General features: G+C 46.2%; 2 protein-coding genes across 2 annotated transcripts in view; one reads left to right on the top strand and one right to left on the bottom strand.

Moving 5' to 3' along the window:
• Nucleotides 1-5622, top strand: part of bmpr1aa (bone morphogenetic protein receptor, type IAa) — a 15499-nt gene extending 9877 nt beyond the window's left edge. Inside the window, exons 6-11 of the mRNA XM_066693207.1 lie at nt 88-226; nt 416-608; nt 993-1290; nt 1410-1585; nt 1792-1922; nt 2210-5622. Of these exons, the coding sequence (XP_066549304.1) occupies nt 88-226; nt 416-608; nt 993-1290; nt 1410-1585; nt 1792-1922; nt 2210-2335 (1063 nt within the window). The 3' untranslated portion in view covers nt 2336-5622. The remainder of the gene's footprint in view (nt 1-87; nt 227-415; nt 609-992; nt 1291-1409; nt 1586-1791; nt 1923-2209) is intronic.
• On the bottom strand, nt 4581-21173 carry mmrn2a (multimerin 2a). The gene is made up of 8 exons (XM_066693206.1): nt 20839-21173; nt 14809-14931; nt 14208-14326; nt 13477-13515; nt 12755-12898; nt 10737-11167; nt 8682-10221; nt 4581-7462 (listed from the first exon to the last, which is right to left on the bottom strand). Exons 1-8 carry the CDS (start codon nt 21111-21113, stop codon nt 7050-7052), a joined length of 3084 nt encoding a protein of 1027 aa, XP_066549303.1. The 5' UTR covers nt 21114-21173; the 3' UTR covers nt 4581-7049.

The following is a 21173-nucleotide window of genomic DNA, read 5'->3' as shown; positions in this document are numbered from 1 at the left end:
CCAAAAATGAAATCCTTTTGGTGTCGGCAAAATGTCCTGCATTTGCAAGCTTTGTATCTTTAAAAAGTCTTGTTGGTGGTTTGTCAGATATAAATGGCAGACGGAGAGGCGGCGCTATAACCGAGACCTGGAGCAAGACGAGGCCTTCATCCCAGTGGGAGAGTCGCTGAAGGATCTGATTGACCAGTCCCAGACCTCTGGCAGCGGCTCTGGGCTGCCCCTGCTGGTAAGATCAATGTATCTGTAAAGACGTTGCTCCGAATGGCCACGTCAATTTAGAATAATTCACTTGGCGTCACATTGTCACGTTCTCTTCAAATCGCAATGGTTCAGAGATGCAGAGGGTTTTGAATACTGTGTTTGGACGTGTAGCTGGTTGATCGTTGACCTCATGCTGTCTCGCCCCTCCCCACAGGTGCAGCGGACGATCGCCAAGCAGATCCAGATGGTGCGTCAGATTGGGAAGGGACGCTACGGGGAGGTGTGGCTGGGCCGCTGGCGGGGGGAGAAGGTGGCGGTCAAGGTGTTCTTCTCTCGGGAGGAGGCCAGCTGGTTCCGAGAAACCGAGATCTACCAGACGGTGCTCATGCGGCACGAAAATATCCTCGGTACGCTGTGTGCGCATTCAGGCTAATCGTTTCCCATCCCCTCAAACACGGTGGCGTTAAAACGATCAGTCGCAGAGTCTATCTTGTGGGATATTTGGGTGTCTTTGGTCAGAACTAGAATTCGGGAAATGAGACTTTGCTTTTAACGGGCAGTATCTGCTGTTTGTAAGTGTCTATATAACTGTAGTGGTATTGTTTTGTAGGTATACTATAGATTATGTGCTCTTAAGCAGGGGCTTCAGTTCTCCTCCTAGTAGTTCTGAATAGTAGTTTACCACTGCCTTACCACTCTCTGGTAGGTCAATCCCTTGTTTTAGACCTTTACCAGTCTCTCCTTCATCAAAATGCTCGTCCTCTTGTGATGAACGTAGTCTTTGTCCACAGGGTTTATTGCAGCGGACATCAAAGGCACTGGGGCCTTCACCCAGCTCTTCCTCATCACCGACTACCATGAGAACGGCTCCCTGTACGACTTCCTGAAGTTCACCACGCTGGACACCAAGTCCCTGCTCAAGCTGGCCTACTCGGCCGCCTGCGGGCTCTGCCACCTGCACACCGAGATCTACGGCACCCAGGGCAAGCCGGCCATCGCCCACCGCGACCTCAAGAGCAAGAACATCCTGATGAAGAAGAACGGCACCTGCTGCATAGCTGACCTGGGGCTGGCCGTCAAATTCAACAGGTACACCTCGTCCCATCCCACCGTTTCCACTATTGGTGACCATTTGAATAAATAGAAATGACCATGCCTTAGCTGCTACAGGTAACCTCCGTGCTGTAACCTCCTCTTCCTCGCTTCAGTGACACCAATGAGGTGGACGTCCCCCTGAGCACTCGCGTGGGGACCAAGCGCTACATGGCCCCGGAGGTCCTGGACGAGACGCTGAATAAGAACCACTTCCAGGCCTACATTGTGGCCGACATCTACAGCTACGGGCTGATCGTCTGGGAGATGGCGAGGCGGTGCATCACGGGAGGTACGAGAACATTTTTATGCTGGGGGGATCCTGTGCGGTGATAGGATATGAAGCAGCATGTATCGGAGAGTAGAGATTACAGCCTCGTCAGAGCGGAGGGCGCTAGTCTAGGAGAGGGGGCATTCAGTGACCCTGATACGGTATCAATCTGGGTTTTGTGGTGCGGACTGCGCTGGTACACCGTGTGAACTCTGACCTTTCCTCAGGCATCGTGGAGGAGTACCAGCTACCTTACTATGACATGGTGCCCGCAGACCCGTCCTACGAAGACATGCGGGAGGTGGTGTGTGTCAAGTGCCTGCGGCCCGCCGTGTCCAACCGGTGGAACAGCGACGAGGTGAGCCTGCGAAATGTCCGTCGTGCTGATCCCTGCACATCTGGGCGGCCCTTTACGATGACACAATTGTTTTTATAACACCGTGTCTTAATCTTCTCGTAGACCATCACTGTATTCACTGTAATGTGTAGTTTTTGTTTTTTATATGTCTATAGGTATGTTATCCTTGTTAAAGACATCTTCTACATAGCATGATAATGAAACCGCATGTGTATGAGCGCCTGATGGCTGGCGTTTGGGAGGTTGTATGTTATCTGAAGGAGGTAAACCGCTTCTCTCCCTCCCAGTGTCTCAGGGCGATGCTGAAGCTGATGTCCGAGTGCTGGGCCCACAATCCTGCCTCCCGCTTGACGGCGCTGCGAGTGAAGAAGACCCTGGCCAAAATGGTGGAATCTCAGGACATCAAAATATGAGGACGCCACCGTCTCGCCACCACCCCCCCCACCCCCCACCACTTCCTCTTCCTGATGAGAGGACCGTTAGTGTTGATTATGTTGTGGTTTGTTCATTATTGCTCAGCAGAGAGGAGACTATAGAGAAAAAGCATGAGAGAGCAGGGCGCGGAAATGGACCCTGAAAATTTCACTGGCTTCCTGCTAGAAAGAGGCGACTGAGACGGACAGGTCCGCCCCCACGCCGCCCCGCGCAGCCCGGCGCGCTGTGGGCCAGGGGCTCGGAGCAGCGCCGGACAGCTCTGCACGCGCTCACAGGATGGGGTCTGCTCTCCTCTGGTCCTCGACTGTAGACACTGGCAATAGAGCCGAACTCCTGGGATTGTGCTTTCTGTGAAAGCCGCGCTTTGCGTCACGTGAGATGAGTCGCCCGCTGTCTATCCGAAGAGCGGAAGGAAGGATGGAAACTTTCGAAAGGAGTGGAGATGTGCACATGAGATGTCACCCGCCAATTTTATTTTTATGAATTATTGTATTTTATTTTATTTTCCACTGGTTTATATTCAAACTGTTTTGTTGGTGCCAGGACAGATTAATTTTCCTGACGTATTCAAATGTATTTCCGGCTTGTTTAATGAACATACAAAGACATTTTCAAGGAAGGTAACAGGAATGAATTTGTATTTAAAATGTAAATAAGTAATATGACTAGATACTGTGCCTATATAAAGACTAACTATATGCTGCATACTTGTTGATGTCCAGCTGATTTTCAGCATGCATTTAATGGCAGTGAGTTTTGGCAGTCCAGAAAAAAGAAAACTTAGAGAGAAAAATAAATCTCTCCGGATTTGAGAGGACCCTCCTTCACTACGAGTTAAAAGCCTCTAGTTATGAAATAATGCCTTATATTTAAATCAAGCTGTGATTCTCATGAGATCTTTGTCACTTTGTATCACACCAATATTGTCTGGAAAAGATAGTCTCAAGTGTATTTAAAAATTAATCGTAGTCCTATGGATTTTTTTTAAACCTTGTCTTTACATGTCACACCGTGGTGTTTTTATTTGTCCGTTTTGTGGCGTCTATGCAGTCTGTTTCAAGCTCAACGTGGGGGGAGGAAAATAAGCCAAAACTTGCAGCCTTTAAAAGAATATATATATTACTACAATGTGTGTACAGTTTTATTTAAACATCAGTGCTGAAATAATTCAGGCCTAGGTGGCAATAGGCTAGGACAGCTGAAAGGATGATTCTGGAGCTAAAGCTTCCAGAACTCGCATTTGGTCTTTTCATTTGCTTTCTCCATTTTTGTACCTGTTCCACAATATATATATATATATATATATATATATATATATATATATATACACACACACACACACACAAGATGTTTCTGCTAATTCCCATTCAGCTTGTTAGTCATCAGGACTCCCTAGATCTTATTTATTTGCTGTTGCAGAGCTCATATGTTAGGTCGTCATTATGAGAAGGATGTTGTACTGTAATGTTCATACACTAATAGCCATATAATGATCAGTATTTAAGCTTTTTCAGCTGTCGAATGCTGCAGATGTCAACATGGTTTTGGACAGACAGTGTACAGTTACACCTGGTGAGCGTGCAATATCGACGCATGCGGCATTGTGAGATGCATAGGAAACGAGACCAATCGAACGTCAGTCCTGATAATCGAATCGATGTTATTTATTCATTAGTGTCACTCCAAGCAGATTCAAACTCATGTAAATACTGTAGATTACAAATGGGTATACTTAACTATTGACAAGACACAAAATAAAGTATGTGTGTGTATATACAATAGAACTATACCTTCAGCTATACAGGTTCAATATTAAAAGGGAGGTTTTTGTTTTTGTTTTTTTCCTTCAGTTACTAAAATGGTTTGAAAAAGCAAAGCCAGGTGTTCCTTTCACCCGTCTTCATGGTTCCTGCTGGCATGTCGGCTTTAGGCTCCTGTATAAAGACTACCAATAGTTGCCATTCTTGTATTTGTTAAAATACACGTTGTTTTGTTATGTGATCAAGGAATAATTGGATACATATAAAAGAAAAAACAAGAATGAACTTTGTATGAAATATGAAGTGATGTCACATGATTTTTGCCCTCCAGGGTTAAGCCAAACTGTTACTAAAGTAGAGGACGTGTATCAGAGTGTGTTAGTCTTCCCTTTCTGTGTCTCTGTGTCATAGAGTGTGTTGACTTCAGGACAATCCTGACGAGACAAGAATTGTAGTCTGTACATAAAAAAAGACACATTTATTACACTAAAGTATAAGATGAAACATACTGTCGATCTCCAAGTCAATAAAATAGAGTAACTTGGATGCAAAAACACATGGATGAAACTGCATCAAAAACACGATGCTCTGAAACTGCATTGCCCTCTTTAGTTAGGATAGATCTCATGCATGTGACAAAGCCTATATATGCATTTAAAACAAAAAAGGTTGGAAGGTTAATTTTAAATTAAAAGTCGTTTTAATTTAAAGGGGGGGTGCACAAATACACAGAAAAACAGTTGTGATTGTAATATCACCGGTATCTCCCTGCAATACATCAGACACGGCAAAACGGCCTTTGAAAAGAATGCTTTCACTCTATGGATAGTTAGATACTGTTGTACACCAAATTTCAATATTCTGCAGCCATCCTACATGCTCATATATATATAATGTATATGTGTCTTGTGTTAAAAGTAGCAGCTAGAAAGTAGATTCTAAACGAATCCCTGGTATCGTTCTCGGTGGCCCCTGGATTGTCGTCTCATCTTTATTATTATTATTATTATTTATTTCTTAGCAGACGCCCTTGTCCAGGTCCGGGTCTTTAGGTGTTCGCTCTACATTTAGTGTGTTGATTATCACCCACCACGACAAAATTAGGAAAGTCACGGATCGGCCTTTATTCACGGTTACACTACACATCTCGATCCCCAGGAGTCTTTTGCGTGTCCAGGTTTGCTTGCCCAATGAATTCATACATTTGTATCTTGAAAAAGGTCATGTTGTTAATTTAAAGTGTCTGTAAATAGTTATTGGAAGTTGGACACCTGAGCAGGAACCAGATTCTTTTTTTTTTTTGTTTTTTTGCTATATGTTATATGCAAGAAAACCATATAGAATAACTTCTAAAATGTAACTCTTCAATGTATTTTGTACAGCATCTGGTTTTTAAGGTGCCTTATTAAGTTTACCAAGGAAAACTTTGAAAAGAACTATGTTCTGTACACAGATAATTTCCAATGTATCAATTTCTAAGTAAATAACCTTATTTTAGTACACAACATTGTTGTCTTGGTTGATTATTTCGGACTGCTGTCGGGGAGGCGGGTGTCTCCCTTTTGCCTCATTGGATTTCATTAGAACCTCATATTCGTACTGGTTTGCATTCGGCCTGGAAAAGCAGTTTTTAAATTACAAGGTGAATTCGGATTGAAATTACAGATGTGGAGATGTGCAACGATACAGTGCCAGTCAACAGCATGAACTTCTACCCCATCTGGAGCAAAACGGCACTTCCTTATTAAAAAAAGTATTCCCATAATTCCATCAGTACAGCGTATATTTTTAAGGCAGTGGTCTGGATTGAGAAACAAATGGAGACAGATGTTAAACAGTGCCTTTGACAGTGCGTTTTCATGGTCCCTGCAGGGTCATCATTTAATATAATGAAACGTGGCAGATGGCAAGAGAATTTAATCATAAAGCCATGGAATACAGGTCACTGAAGTGTCACTGTATAGGAGTGATTCCCTGTTATTGATTTCTTTGGGCAGAACAAGGAAACTGTTATCTGTGACCTGAAAAATATGTAATGTACTGCCCCCACCTTGTGGCAGGAAATGGTACTGCACATATAACAGCCATAACTGCATATGGGAATGATTTTAGGATTTCATGACCCAGATCCAGCTTTTTTCCTATTTATTCACCCTCTGATATAGCACCCCTGTCTTCCAACTGTCTCCCTCACAACGTGAACTCTCGTGTCAGTTGCCAAACCTGCTCTCCTTTGGACCGACTTCACCAGCGGAAGAGCAGCAATTGGCATTATTTTCCCAGCATCTGGATGCTGGAACGAACGAGGGATTTTGGCAGAAAATAAAGTGTGACCAGGGTGTGTGCCAGTCTCACACAGTTGCCTTTTGAGTTTGACACATGGGGCGTAGAAGGGCTGTTATTCTGGCAGGAGAGTTCTTGTCGAAGGCCGTGGTCTGACTGGTGTGTGGTCCTCCTTTCACATTTCTTGTGATTGATGTTGGAAATGTGTATATATAGCATTATTATTATTATTATTATTTATATACAGAAGTACACCACCTACAATGTTGAGCAGCCTACAGGAAGAGTTTATGAGGAGAAAACCAGTCCCCCAGACAGTCCCAGAAACCTCCCTCTGTCTGGATTCAGGGTGATGGAGTGAGGGGAGGTGGGGGGGTAGCTCAACCCTCAACCCAACCCCTCTGATCCCATGGACCGGATTCTGATTGGTCATTCGATATCGTTGAAACAGGAAGTGACAGAGTTCATCTTGTGTCTCGCAGGGGCTGCAGCGACTCAGTTGGGAAGATGCGCCAGAGGTTGTTTGAGATGTATTCAATCAGCGAGAAGAAGGGAAGAAAAGAAAAAGAAAAAGTGAAGGAGAAGTCACGGTAAGACCGGCAGCTGCTCAAGTCTCTGCTGCGAAGTGTCTCGGTTCCTGGGGAAGCCATCAGGGGCTCTTGTACAGCAGGAACCCCCCAAAGGTGTTGTCCACCGGGTTATTGTTCTCCACGGAGCCTTGCAGCAGCTCGAAGTGGACCTGCTCCCCCTGCTCCAGCTGCAGGATGCACACCCTGGACTGGGGCCCGGTGGGTCTCCTCTGGTTCTGGTGCAGGGTGGCGGCCAGCACCGCGGCCTTCTTCAGGTGGCCCAGGGAGGGGCCGGGCCCGAAGTCCACCGTCACCACGAAGAGGTACACGCCGTCAGTGGGCGCCTGGAACGCCCCTGTCCTGGGAGAGTAGACCTGCCCGCGGTTCAGCAGCACCTTCTCGAAAACCATCCGGCCCGTCTGATTGGTGCCGGCCAGGGTGCTGGCCAGGAAGAGCACGGGGGACTCTGGAGCGGGAACGGGCTGCAGGATCCCTGAGAGGTAGAGCAAGAGGGGGAGGCAGTGAGGAACTGGACAAACTCTCTCCACCAGACTTCATGGGAAGTCATTTCTACTTAGAGTGAGGGAACTACATAAAGTTAGCAGGGAAGCTACATGAAATTAGCGTCCGTTTCAATACGTGTGCCTAAGGAACGTGGTTTATTTTAATTTGCAGTTACTGTATTGGCCACAAGAGGGCAGTCTTGGCATATAAATATTGTCTCAATTATTATTAAAAAACTAAAAGACTTGCAAGGCCAAATAAGCATTGTGTGAAATACTTCTGAAGTTATCACTCGGGTATATTGTTCGTTTTTCACTCTGATATGTGCTGTTTGCTGTTAGTGTGCAATAACTACTTTTTGTATGTAAACAAAGGACAGCTAATATATATATATATATATATATATATATACAGGTTTTTTCGGGATATTGTTCATTGTTCACTTTAATATTCGTACAACAGTATATGGTGACGTATTGTTATGTGCCGGCTTTTACAATAAGTACTTCTGTAGTTGTGGGAAGTATGTGTGGTGACCAAACGTAAGTATCACAAAAAGTATGTGTGTATATATGTGTATATATGTATATATATATATATATATATATATATATATATGAAATACAATTTTATTTTATTAAGTATTTACATTAAGTATTTACATTACATTACAAATATAAAAACATTCGAATTGTAATACTTATGATTAAAAACAAAAATCCAGCTCTAAAATCATCTCTAACTTTAAAATCATAAGTGATTCAAAACCAAAATGCAAAATAAAGTGGACAAGTTAATTAAAGCGATCAAAATAATTCAAGTTGTGCTAAAATGGCAAACTGCCAAACCAACAAACCATCTAATGCAATGGGAATTAACGAAAAATGCATCAAATGAAACAACAAATAAATAAAACTATCAATAGAGCAAGAACAAAACAATCTGCTGCTTTTAAAGAAAATAGAACAGTCAATGCATTAGATAAATAAAAAAGACAAAACCACCAATAATCAATTCCACAAATAAGTGCATTTTAAAACATTAAAACCATCAATATTTTAAAAATGTCTATATTTGTGTAAAAGGTTAAAAATATATACATATCTTAAATACTTAAACATTTAGTGAAGTGATGCCTTCTTCCATTTTGAATGCCTACAATGCAAGACCTATGCATTGGACAGCTAATTAAGTGGCCTGCTCCTTACCTGGGACTTCCAGGGCTGCGTCCCTCTGGTGGCGAGTCAGAGCGTGTTTTTTTGCTCTGTGAGACACCGGGGGCATCTCCTCCTTCCTCTCGCTGTGGTGGCCCTTCTGTCTCTTCCTGTCCTTCCTCTTCATCATACCCCACAGTCTGTGCAGGTCCAAGGTTGCATTTGAGGTGGCCAGTCGCTCCGCGTTGCCGAAAACGCTGCCGAAAACCTGCAGGTGTCCATCCAGATTGTCCCGGAGTGTGGCCATCTCGGCCTGCAGCTCCTCCACTGCATCAGCAGCGTTCCCGCCGCAGTCGCAGCACGAGAGACACTGCTGCTCCTCGAGTTGGCCCAGCCGGACGACTAGCGTCTGAACCGTGCTCTCCAGAGCCCAGAGCTCACTGACTGAGTCATCAGGCCGGTCTCTCATAGGGGACTCTGGGAGCTGCTCTTCACGCTTCCTCTCCAAGCCTCTGGACTCCCACTCCGACTGCTCCACCTGCTCCAGCTCATCGCTGGCAGCCGTCCTCAGGCCTTCCCGCTCCTCGGTCTCTACGGTCTTCTTCAGGGCAGCCAGGCTCAGATTCTGGCTCTGTATCTCCTTGTGGATCTCACGCAGCTTGTCGTGCAGGGCAGGGATGGAGTAGTCCTCCAGCGGGTGGGATGCATCCCTGGTGAACTCCAGCACCTCCTCCCCCAGCAGCACCTCGAGGACCTCGGTGTGGCGGATGGCGTCCTTCAGGAGCGAATCAAAGGAGCTGGAGAGGCGCCTGATTTCACTCACCCTTTGCGTGTCCTTCTCCCACAGGCCAGCGAGCTCGTGCTGGATCTGGCGCAGGGCGGTGTGCAGCTGGGTCACGTTGAGCACCAGGGTGCGGCTCCGGCCCTGCTCAAAAGCCACCGATTCCTGCACGTTCAGCAGCCCGTGCCGCAGGTCTTCTATGGAGCTGCTCCAGGTCGCCTTCCAGAGATCTTGCCCTTCCTTGACATCTTCCAGAGCGAGCTTGTTGACGTTGGCCAGGTCGGTGATGTTGTCTAGCTGCTGCTCCAGCTGCTCCAGCTGCTCCAGCCGGGGGAAAAGCATCTTGCAGTCGCAGCCTTTGGAGCCGTTCTTATAGATCTGTTCGTACAAGTAGTCTATGTCGCTGTTGATCGGATCCAGCTGCATCTCCAGGTTGCTGATATTGTTGGTCAGCTCTTCCACCCTGTCTAGCACCACCTTGTTGCTCTCCTCCACCGTGAGGCCGGACTCCATGAACAGGACCCGGATCTCCTTGGCTGTGTCCGTGATGTTGGACTCCAGCATCCGGAATCCCCTCTGGACATCCTGGATGTTTTCGTCCATGACTTCCTTTTCCTCCTCCAGCCTGCTTATTTCTCCTATGTTTTCCAAAACCTTCAGGTCCAGCCTCCTGATGGCCTCCCACACGGCCGGCTCCTCTTCCAGCCCATCACTGCTCTCTCTGTGGATGCTGCCACTCTGAATCTCCTCCTCAAGTCTCTCCTGCGCCCTAATCACTTCTGCTATGGAGCTGTTGAGCGACTGAAGGGAGACCTGCAGAGATCAAGTGCAAAAGGGAAAGTGAGTTGAGTTTTTCTTTTTATTGCCATCCTATTGATCTGACATCTGTGCTTCGATTTATAACATTTACAAAAATCAACCAGTAAAGTCCCTTACAGAAGCAGGGTGGGTCACATTGCTGGGAACATTAAAAAGACTGAGGGGACAACAAAGCAATGGAGAGAGCGAGGGATGGAGACCAGTGTCAGTAGAAGGGGTATGACCTGCTGACTGAGAAGTGACTGAATTAGACCCCCTCAGACACAGAAGCTGAACTCCAGACTCAGTTCTTCACTCAGAGAGATGTTGGGACAGGTCTGGGCAAAACCCCACGAGTCACTGGCTCTTGGGATGCGTGTGATTCTAGCATTACTAAGTTCCCAGCTAACCCAGCAAGCATGAGGGGGACAAATGACCGCCTCTCGTTTCTAAACTGCCTTACGAAGTGGAGTAGATCTTTAAGGCCGAGTCAGATGGAGATGGGACCGTTCATGATGGCCGCTACTGACCTGCATCGTCCTGTGCTGCTGTTTGATCTTGAGGTCTGTGTCCACCTTCAGGGAGGAGAGGTTGTGGTGCAGGGCGGCGTCCTGGGAGCGCAGTTTCTCCTCCAGGTCGCCACGCTGCGCTCCGAGCATTGTCCTCAACTGGTCGATCTGGATTAAACTCTCCTCCAGCTTGGATTCAAAGGTGGCATCCTTGTCCTCGTCCTTGTCCCCATGACCCCCGCCGCCCCCTGGCTCGCCCCGGCCCTGGCGCAACTCTGCCATGTCTCGGGACAGCCCCGCCACCTCCCGGGACAGACGCTGCAGGCTGCTGTTGAAGCCGCCCAGCACCGGGCTCAGTTGGTCCATCAGCAGGGCCACTAAGTGAGGCAACGGGAGAGGGGAGGAGGAGTAGTCGGGGAGAGGGCGAGGGACTGGGGGTGCTCCCACGGCAGCTGGAGCAAGAGAGAGAGTCAATTAGGGTCACATCTCCACTCAGATGCACAAATATACACAGTCACGCCCCCACACTCTGTGCCGACTGATGCAGACGTCTGCAGGTGGGTGTGTGGGATCTAAACATCGCAACAGCCTTCGCCCACAAATCTCTTGTATTTTTCAACCCGGACGGAGTGAGTCTTTCATTCAGACTTCATTCAGGCCATTTTCATCCTTTGTCGCAATTTGTTACGTCTCATCTCGGCACTGCTCTGTTTACTGCTGCGGAGGCCCCAGTCTTTGGGTCCCCTGCTTGTTTATGTAGCTGCTGTATTACATCACTCGTTCCGTCTTTCTTTTATTATTCGGGAGGAAATTGAACTCCCGACTGAAGAACGATGTCGCCGTTCCATTTGTCTGATGAATATTTCATTGCTGGCTAATGGATGGAGTCTGAGAGCTACAGCTGCTTTGATGAGATGGTTGCACCCCAACCCCCTTGGGAACGCAGATTATCTCAGCACTAAGTGAAGAATGGAAAGCAGCAAACTGGGGCCCGGCACTGAGGCAAAACAAATAAGGTATATTCTCTCCTGGTTCACTATTGGAGTACGAGAGAGTCTCAGGTCTAGCACACACACTGCACCCTCATCTTAGCCAGCTTCATGTTATATTTGGCCTGTAAGACTCTGCTAGCATGAAGTGAAATCCACACTGATTCATTTCAGGTTTCTGGGAAATAATTGCATTTGGTTGCAGTGAGAACTGTCTGACACTAAATCACAGTTGGTACGTGAATTAGCATTAAAGATGTCTTGTGTTTGTACATGTGTTTATAGGTACACAGTCCGAGAATTGTTGCTCTGAGCGCCAACATTTTGTGTACAAAGACAAAATATATATAGAACGAAAAAAGAATTTGATAAGGGCAATGTGTCTCCGCTATAAAAATGAGATGTAGGTTTGTATTGTGTTTAAACACTTGGCAAAGTTAATATGACCTTTTCAGAGTATACATAATAAAAAAGACCCCCATATGCAGAATATGCAGATCTGTTCTTTTGTTCCGTGTCCGGGTGAGCGCTGCCGCTTGTCAAAGCCCACGTGCGGTTACCTCACTGCGTTTCAGTCACAGCTTTTGTGCAAAGAAAGGAAGGATTTCCTGAGAAAGAAGCTTTTAACGAGAGGCACAGGCTAGTCTGAGTAATGGGATAGTGGAGGGTAAAAATACAAGCCCACTCCCCTGAAGCCTATTTATATGTTGCGTCTCTTGTTGCTGGAAGACCTTTTTTGGTGTTCTCTTACTATGGGTTATGTTATTGACGGAGGAAGTGCAGGAGACAGATACGTTGCCTGGACACTCCATGCAGTGGTGATCAAAAATACTGTTTTATTGGGTGTAGTATTTTGGCACTGACTTGAGACAAACAAAATGAGGCGGACATATACTGCAGTTGTCTGGAGGATGCAATTTGAATTATAACAACTGATAGATGACTGTTCACTTGGCTGTGGGTGCCCAGTATTGCCTTTCACACCCATGAATTAAACACACACACACACACACACACACACACACACACACACACTCCCCTATAGCATACCAGTCTTGTCCAGGTCCGGCCTGGTCTCGCCTGTGCTGTTCTCTGCAGGCTGTGCATGTTGGTCCGGCAGTGTTGGGCCTGAGTGCTGGATGTCATTTTGTTCTGAGTTTGGATCCCAAGACATCCGGGTCACCTTCTCAGAACCTAAACAGAGAGCACAACTGCAGTGAGTGCTGGGTTACTGTGTGTTCAGTGTCTTAGTGCTGGGCTGCAGTGTGGGGTGTAGTTGATGGGGGCACTATTTAAACAGGAGTCAGACTGAGTAACTGGGGTCTTTATTCGGCGCTCAGAGAAGGGATGGGGTGTCAGGGAGTTCCCACACACATCGCCTGGGAATGTTTTGGCTGTTTAAAGGTTCAATTTTTTATCTTGACTGAAAACACAGTTATTTACACATGATTGACAGTTTTACTTTTGTTTCCAACTTCTATTTATGATCTGGTTCTGTTTGAGCTTAATTGCGGGCGTCACGTGTTTATTCCCATGATTCCTGCGCTGTAGCCCTGAGAACGGCTGCACACCCTTTCCTAAACCCTATATATAGGTTTTCACACAATCAGCCACCATTTACATCGAATTCCTGTTCCCTTAGGCTGTGCACTTCCTGTGTTTGTCGGAAGAGAGAGAGAGAGAGAGAGAGAGAGAGAGACAGACACAAAGAAAGAGAAGCCAATGTTCCCCCCCTCCCCTGAGAGAAAAAATAAGAAAAAATAAATAAATACCTGAGACGGAGACCTCAGCAACTCCTAGTTGTTTGCTTCCTGGGAGAGGGAGGGAGATATCAGTTGAAGTAACGTCAAATCTCCAGACTAAAATATCTCCTTCAAAGCTTTTCCAACTTTTATCAACACCCATGTTATTTTAATTAAAGCAGAGCAGTTGAACAAATGATATAACGAGAGCCTGGTACAGTCAACAGGATTACCCTAGTGGCATAACCATGTAGTCACCGCAGTACTGCAGCTCCACTGCTGACAAAACACGGATTAGTCTCAGCCTGTCAGCTTTAGGCCTCTTAATTCTGCTTTTGCATTTCAAACCAACTGAAGCACAGTCAGTGTGTTTTCACTGTGGCTATGACTGCCCATGCCGTTTCAAAAAAATATATACAACAGGTAGGAAAAGGCACATACAGCAACAAATCTTACGCTGTTCTCCCTTCTCTATCACATACACAAAGACAATGTGGTACAACAAAGATAGCCAAACAATAGCAATACAAAGATTAATTGTTCTCTGTATTTTGACCATGACTGACAAAAAACAAGCATCTCACTGTGTTTTTCCACACACACTGTGGCCTGGTTCTTCAAATCCATACCTTGAGGACCAGAGTATATCATTCCAATTAACTTAATAAGTAAATTGAGCTTCTACTTTACTTGACCGTTCCTAGGTCTAACACAGATGCTGATGTAGACCAGTAGGTTGTGTGGCAGTGAAGGTGATGTACCTTCTGCTATTCCTGTCCCCTCACAGTTGTCACCACTGTGGCCCGGGCAGCACCTCCACAGCAGGGAAGTGAAGATCTTCTGCTGCTCGCGGTAGACTGGCCTGGTGGACAGCTTGTATCTGGGAGCATAAACAGCACACACAAGCACACAGAGCAGTCAAGAGACGGGGAGAGCAGGAGGAGAGCTCTGATTAATGTTCTTGAAAAAATTGATGACATTTTTTTTTTTCACTAACTGAATCAAAGCTCTGTGGAACCAAAGATTGGTGTGGACATGCTATATCTGCAATGCTGTTATATTTTCTTTAGGCCGAAGCTCAGACTGTCTGAAGCACTGAAGGGAGAGATAAGAACAGGTGTGTTTCGCTGGCTATATAGTTATGTTTCTTTAGACAGTTCCTACAAGTGAGTTTCTCCCTTTGTTCTCAGGCTGCAGGATATACCCGCCTCCTGTATTTTTCCCTCTGAGGAGACAGACAGGGGCCCAATGAAGCTTTCTGAACCAGTGTCAGTGGGCTTGGTCTAGACAAGAGGTCGCATGCTCCTTTGAGTCAGTGGTGAGTGTGTGTTGGGTGGCTTGTGCTTATGTGTAGATACTTACATGACCAGCTGGCAGTCCGGGGTGCCATTGGGACAGGGGCTGTGGGCCTTGATGATGTACTTCTCTGTGCCGCAGACCACGGACGTGGTCACCACGCGGTTGTGCACAAAGGCACACCAGTTCCTGGGGAGAGGAGACACGGGGGGTGAACGATGCCCTCTGATTTACAGCTGTCACAAAATACACACATTTCACAAAAGTGTAACACAGTAAGAACAAGAGAACGCGATATTTGGTATTACTCCCAACTGAAGCAAATTAACTACGAGGACGTGCAAAACACGGTGCAGGTCAAGCAGAAAGGCAGTAATAGGTACTTTGCTGGTAAGTTTAGTGGGGTCAAAGCAGGCCTAATTACCAATAGAGGAGTTCTAGTTACAGTGAAGGTACATAGACTGAAAGCGGCTTGTTTTCAGAGCTCCTCTCGCTTTGATCACCAGTTTCTGAGAAATTGCTCTGATGCTCTCAGGGACCGTTTCTGCTGCTCTGTTGACGTGAAAGCGATTAGTGCCATTCAGGTTAACCACAAATACACCCGGCCCCTTCTGCTTCCTGCAGCTCATACAATGTGGGAACCCAAGTTTAATGGCTAAGAAAATAATAGCTGTGATAAAAGAGAGGTGTGTCTGGCTACATAAAGCAACACAACACAACACCGTGCCAGGCTTGCACTCGGTAATGGCATCATATGTAGAGCACACAGTGTTCCCAAAATCTCACTGAATAGCACAAGGCGTGGCACACGTTGCAGCTTTTTAACAGCAGCCCCTGAGCTCAGCCTGCAGGTCTATTGTAGTCCAGTAGGTTGTTCTTTTGCTCCCGAATGCACCATTGTTACCATGTTCCTTGCAGAGCCATTGATGAAAGAATTACCCCCTTGTAATCCCCCAGCTGCAAATACCCAGAGATGTGGTCCGGTGCCAGCCATATTGTAGAAATTCCCAATGGAATGCGCAACCAAACTGTTCTCAGTATCTTTTTATTTTATTTTGGCAAAAAGGTTACAGCTGAACAGTCAGTTAATAGTTACACAACTGGTCCCTGCAAAACAAGTAACATGGAGCAACTTCACATCTCAGAGACAGGGATAATAGCTTTCTTGCTGGACTGCCAAACTCAGTGACCTTGCGGGGTGGCTGACTAAATTAAAATTGCAAGCGCTGTTCCAAGGTTTGATGGAAACAGGTTCCAAAATGAGCTTTCTGTACTTCTGTGTTGTTTTTTCATCTTAAAAACAGGAACTGGCAGTTGTATTATATCAACATCTAAATAAACATGGGAAAGGCAATGGACATTTTCTCATATCCTCAGAATGATCTGCTTCTCATCTCTTTGTGAGTTATAAGGCAGCTCTCACTGGTTCCACCACAGACTCACTAATTCCCAGTAACCCAATATGCTGCTGTTCCACCACCAACTTAGTGGTTTGGAAACTTCGTGACTGCACTGTGTTCCTAACATGGCCACATTCATATTATTAATTTCCCCCATTCACTGTAACTTGTAGCCACTTAAAATATCGTGTGAGAACAGTGCGGTTTCTGAATGGCACATCCTTTAACGCTCTCTCTCTCTCGAATGCAGGAAGTGTCCTCTCGTCTGGATCCAGCTGTTCTCCATGCCCTGCTATTGTCAGATTTGTGATCAAAGTTCCCAGGGAGGGGGGAAGGTAGTTGTCCAGTCCTCCACACACCAGCGACCCCCCAGGTAGTTCCTCTGGTGTCTGCCGCTACAGACTGGTAGCATTTCCCATCTGCTCATATACTCCTGTTGGCTTGACAGCTGGACCGTGGGCATTCTGGGCCCTGCAGTGCAGAAAAAACACGTACGACTCTGACATCATGTGTCTCGGTGGACGCAGGTCTTTGTCTCATGGAGTAAACGGTGGCCATTGCACATGGAGTAAAAAAGCGGGAAAAATAATCGGACCTCATGCCAGGAGAATGTATTACAGAAGAAGCCTTGTTGTTAGTTGGGAACAATTTATGCAGCAAAGGGTTAGGACAGGGGCTTCAACAGGGAGAAAAACAGGAACAATTAAGAAAAAAAACAATAAAACTGAGTCCTGAGTTCAGCCATGATGAACTGTGAGAGATGGTCCATCCTGGTGTTGTTTCTGGCTCTGTGCCTGCCTGTGACCTCATAGCTATATCTACATGAGGGAAAAGTCCCAGCCACTGTTTGCTAGGCTGCCGGCGCTTCCTCACAACAAAACTCGACAGCGGTGTTATTCTACTTGTTAGACAGAGACAAGCGTCTGGAGTCAATTAACATCCAGGCTTGGTTCTCAAACGGGAAAGGCAGCTTTTTCAGGGCAGTCACAACCACCAGCCTGCCTTGTCTATTCTTCATGAACATCTTCTGACCTTCTGTGTTTTTCTGTGTCAGAGACCTGTCAGAGCACACAAACAGGAGATAGATTCTCCCCCGTTGTACCTTTGACCTTGGAACATGGACCTCACGTCTCCGCAAAAGCCAACCAAACAAGGCACCGAATGACTCATCCTCCAGTTTAAGGGGGAGGTGGGGCAGGAGGGATACAAAAATCAGTGTCGGGATGGGAGGTCATTTTCTGTTTGAGTATTACCACGGTGACGCAGAGAGGAAACCAGGCAAAGATGTGTCCAGGCGTTCTGCCGTGATAAGCTTCGGCTTCAGTTTCACATCTTTGTTTTTTTGCCAGATAAGCAAGTGAAAATAAAAGAGGCTGTAACATAAACCCTGGGAAGAAAGCAACGGCAGGCAGAGAAACAGGTCCCGTTAGACAGAAAGCATTGAAAGGGCTCAGCTCAGGGCCCAGCTGGCGGAGAGTTTGTGTACAGGACGGCAGGAGGCTGTTTGATGTCCGTTCAATAACAAAGAGGTGCCATAAAGACTCCAGGCTTGTTTGGAAGGTGCAGAGGACAAACTGAAACCAATGTGGAGGGGCCGGGCAGGGGGGAGTCGAGATGTTGTGAATGCATCTCTATCAGAACAGTTCTTATTATATTTCTTCCTCCTGTCATTACTAAATAGCAGTGGTTAACGGTTGGACTAATAAAATAAAGATACAGGCAATGCACAGGCACACAAACAGACACACACACTGGCACACAGACAAAAACACACATGTCCGGCCTTCCACAGCCCCATAAGACACGGGAGGGGGCTCCGTTACAAGCTGGTGACACCCTGGCTGACTTGAGCCTGCCCAAGCCGAGATGGTGTTTGTCTAACCACTCCGGGGACTCCCAGTCACAGTCCGCTATGACACAGGCCAGATTGGAAGCCATGATGTCTGGACTGTAGAGGCCCAAATTGTATGCCTGCGGGGGCAATCAGATGGGGTTTCTTTAATTCTGTGACATGGGTCCAGTATGCCAAGGTTGCCAGCGACTGGGGAATAGACATCAACTGTCCCATGTCTCTCGACAGACGGGGCTGCAGCAGCACAGGGCAAAACAGAGGTCAGTGGTGCTCCCTAAGGAATTTCTTGAAAATCAGTGTAGTAGTGGTGAACACAAAATTGGGGAAAAGGCTGGCCTTTTATATGTTTTGCACAAACGATTACACACCAACAAATAAAAACTGGGATCAGCATCTACCCATGACCCATTCCTTATATGACTCCCTTCCTCACATCCAGTTCACACTCGTATCGCAGCAGTTTCCCAGTAGTCAGCACCAGACTGCTGTTTGATACTGGGAGATTCTCACAATGGATGGTATCACCTGTTCCAGACTTCCTGGACATGACATCATAATACCAGTGCAAGCTTTGACTAACTTTTAAGACCAATCAGACACCAGTCAGGAAAGCAATTGTCTTAATCTAAGAATGGGCCCAGAAACCAAACCGTTTTTAAGCAACAATTATCTTGACATATTTGTCTTATTGTTCTTGCTCTCTCTCTCTCACACACTCCCCTCCCTGAATTTGTTTATTCAGCATCTCAGTTTTGCCGATAGTGACCTTGTTTTCCTCGGTGTTGCTTGTTTGCAATGGATTCTCCGTGCTGATACAGTTTATACAATACTGCTGTGCCCTGCCAATACTGTCATATCTGACTGTGCTTTGTATCCTATTGTTGATTTGTTTGCATATACAGCAACATGCCTCAACACTGCAGCTAAAGCTATCAACCGAGAATGTTCCAGCAAACACAGTAGATGACTGTATTTGGAGCATTTGCTCGAAAAGGGTTGTCATGTTTTGATTTTATCGATTGGTTGATTGATCTAATCTTGTGCACAGGTGGAGCAAAGGAGGAGCAGTTTATACGCGCATACCACAGTCTGACAGCTTTGAACGCCTGCCTTTGTGTATCGAGATCCCCCTACAGCGGAGGTGACAACGCTGTCCCTACAAGGAACTGTGATCAGGTTTTCCTGGCTGAGTTCATGGAGACTCCGCAGGGGAAGCGCATGTCCGGAGAGCTCCTTGTTCCTAAAAGAACCATTCCATTGGCATCCTCTGCCTTCTCTCCGGGCACGAGCCATGGAAGTTTCCTCGTAGGAAGCTGGGCAGAGGAACTCCCAGGGAGTTGTGTGTTGGCATCTACAGGAAAGGGAGGCTCTCACTCACACATTCCAGGTTGTGTTTTCTTTTGTTGATGGTGTTTTTTTCTGGTATCGAGCTGTGTTGTGATCTGTGACTCAAAACCACACTGACAAGACTGACAATCCACACCCAAAAAGCCTCCATTGGGTTATGTTAATTTTATGTTAGTTTCTTTGCTGCACTACTTTCTTGTCCATTCCTTGAATCCATTTTCTCTCTCTTCTGCTACAATATCTCTTGGTTTGGGTTTCAAATCAAGACATTGAATTGATGGACTGAATCGCTCAGTTTGTTAATGCTGAAGTGTTGTACCAGGTGTTGTACAGCTGCAGATGCGAACAGCTGCCCTCATTGCAGTACAAACATTTTGGAAAGATATGACAACGTTATACAGCACTTCAGATATACATCAATATGGAATACAAATGAGCTACTGAACACCATGCAGCCTAGCACCTTAACACTGAGCTACAGTCTGCCCTGCACACATTTTAGGAAATGACTTCTGCAAGGCTGTATCTATTGCAGTAATGCCATGTTAAGAAAAATGCAAATGCTGGAAGTTATATTTTCATGGTAAGATCTGTACATTTGTCTGTAGTTATTGGGAACGACTGTAGTTGGTTTTGCCCAGGGCACATTACGGTCACAGAAACCCACAATGCACTGCATATGGGACTGCAAAGAATCCAGCGGGGCCGAAATGACTTGGGTCTTTTTAAACAAGCGCAAGTTGGATCTCACATCAAACAGCCTGAGGCAGACCCAGTTAAACAACAGAACAGGAAAGCTACAGCTCTCTTCCGGGCGATTATAATAATTTACAGCTGATTACTTCTGCGTAAAGCAAAACATGTGTCTTTCTCATTGTACAGGGAATGCTGTGAGTATGCTGTGAGTATAGGCAGGATTCTCAGTTTCAAGGCATGTGTGTACCAGTATACTGTGACCATTTTACAACATTTAACCACTGCAGCTCAGACTTGCCACAGATAATTTCTAAAATAGAAAAACTTAAAACCCCTATTCAATAATCTCCCCACAAAAACACTAACATCACAGTGTGTGCCAGACAAGACAATAATGGAGCTTTTCTCTTTACACAGGAAAACAAACAGATCCATGTTATTTTTCTTTTCAAATGCATAAAAATACAATCTGTACAAGCCAGTGCTTTATATATATATATGTTTCTTTATGTGGGGGTGTCTATATCTGTACATATGAATCGTAGTTTTAAATTAACAGATGTATAATGTGCTGTTACTTTTTATAACTAAATATAAATGCTCTCCATTGAACTTGATGTTTCTCCCCCTGCATGTGATCTTTGATATAAGTGTGCACGTTCACTCATGTAAGTGTATTTATTTTGCTGCTTCTCTCTTCTTGTGTTTCCTATCACACAACTGCAGGTGGGCAGTGTTTTATGTGTGACCCGGGGTGCTGTCTCTCGGCCCTTTAGGGTACAGGGGTCCCCCCAAACTCACCCGCTGCGAGCTGGATAGTGCGTCTCTCCAGAAGGGGGAGGCGTCTCCAAAATTGTCCCTGCATGAGGGTCCCAGGGGCCAGCGGTGGCAGGCCGGTGGCTGTGACTCCTGGTCCGATGGGGGGTCCCAAATCCCCCCGGATGCATGTGCTCCCAACTGCCCTGCCCCCCCACCTCCTCGGGTTCCTCTTCTATCCCAGGATCCCTTGCCCTGAGGTCAGAGTGCACCAGCGTCAGGAAGGCCCCCAAAAGGAGCAAGACTAGCCTCCCCATCATGTCTTCTTTGCAAGAGCAGCCAAGTTACAAGACCTTGCCTCTGTGTGCGTCAGGACTGCT

The sequence above is a fragment of the Amia ocellicauda genome, chromosome 20 (genome assembly GCF_036373705.1).
Source record: "Amia ocellicauda isolate fAmiCal2 chromosome 20, fAmiCal2.hap1, whole genome shotgun sequence".
NCBI lineage: Eukaryota > Metazoa > Chordata > Actinopteri > Amiiformes > Amiidae > Amia > Amia ocellicauda.
Note: the sequence above shows the minus strand (reverse complement) of the source record. Positions and strands in the feature narration are given on the sequence as shown.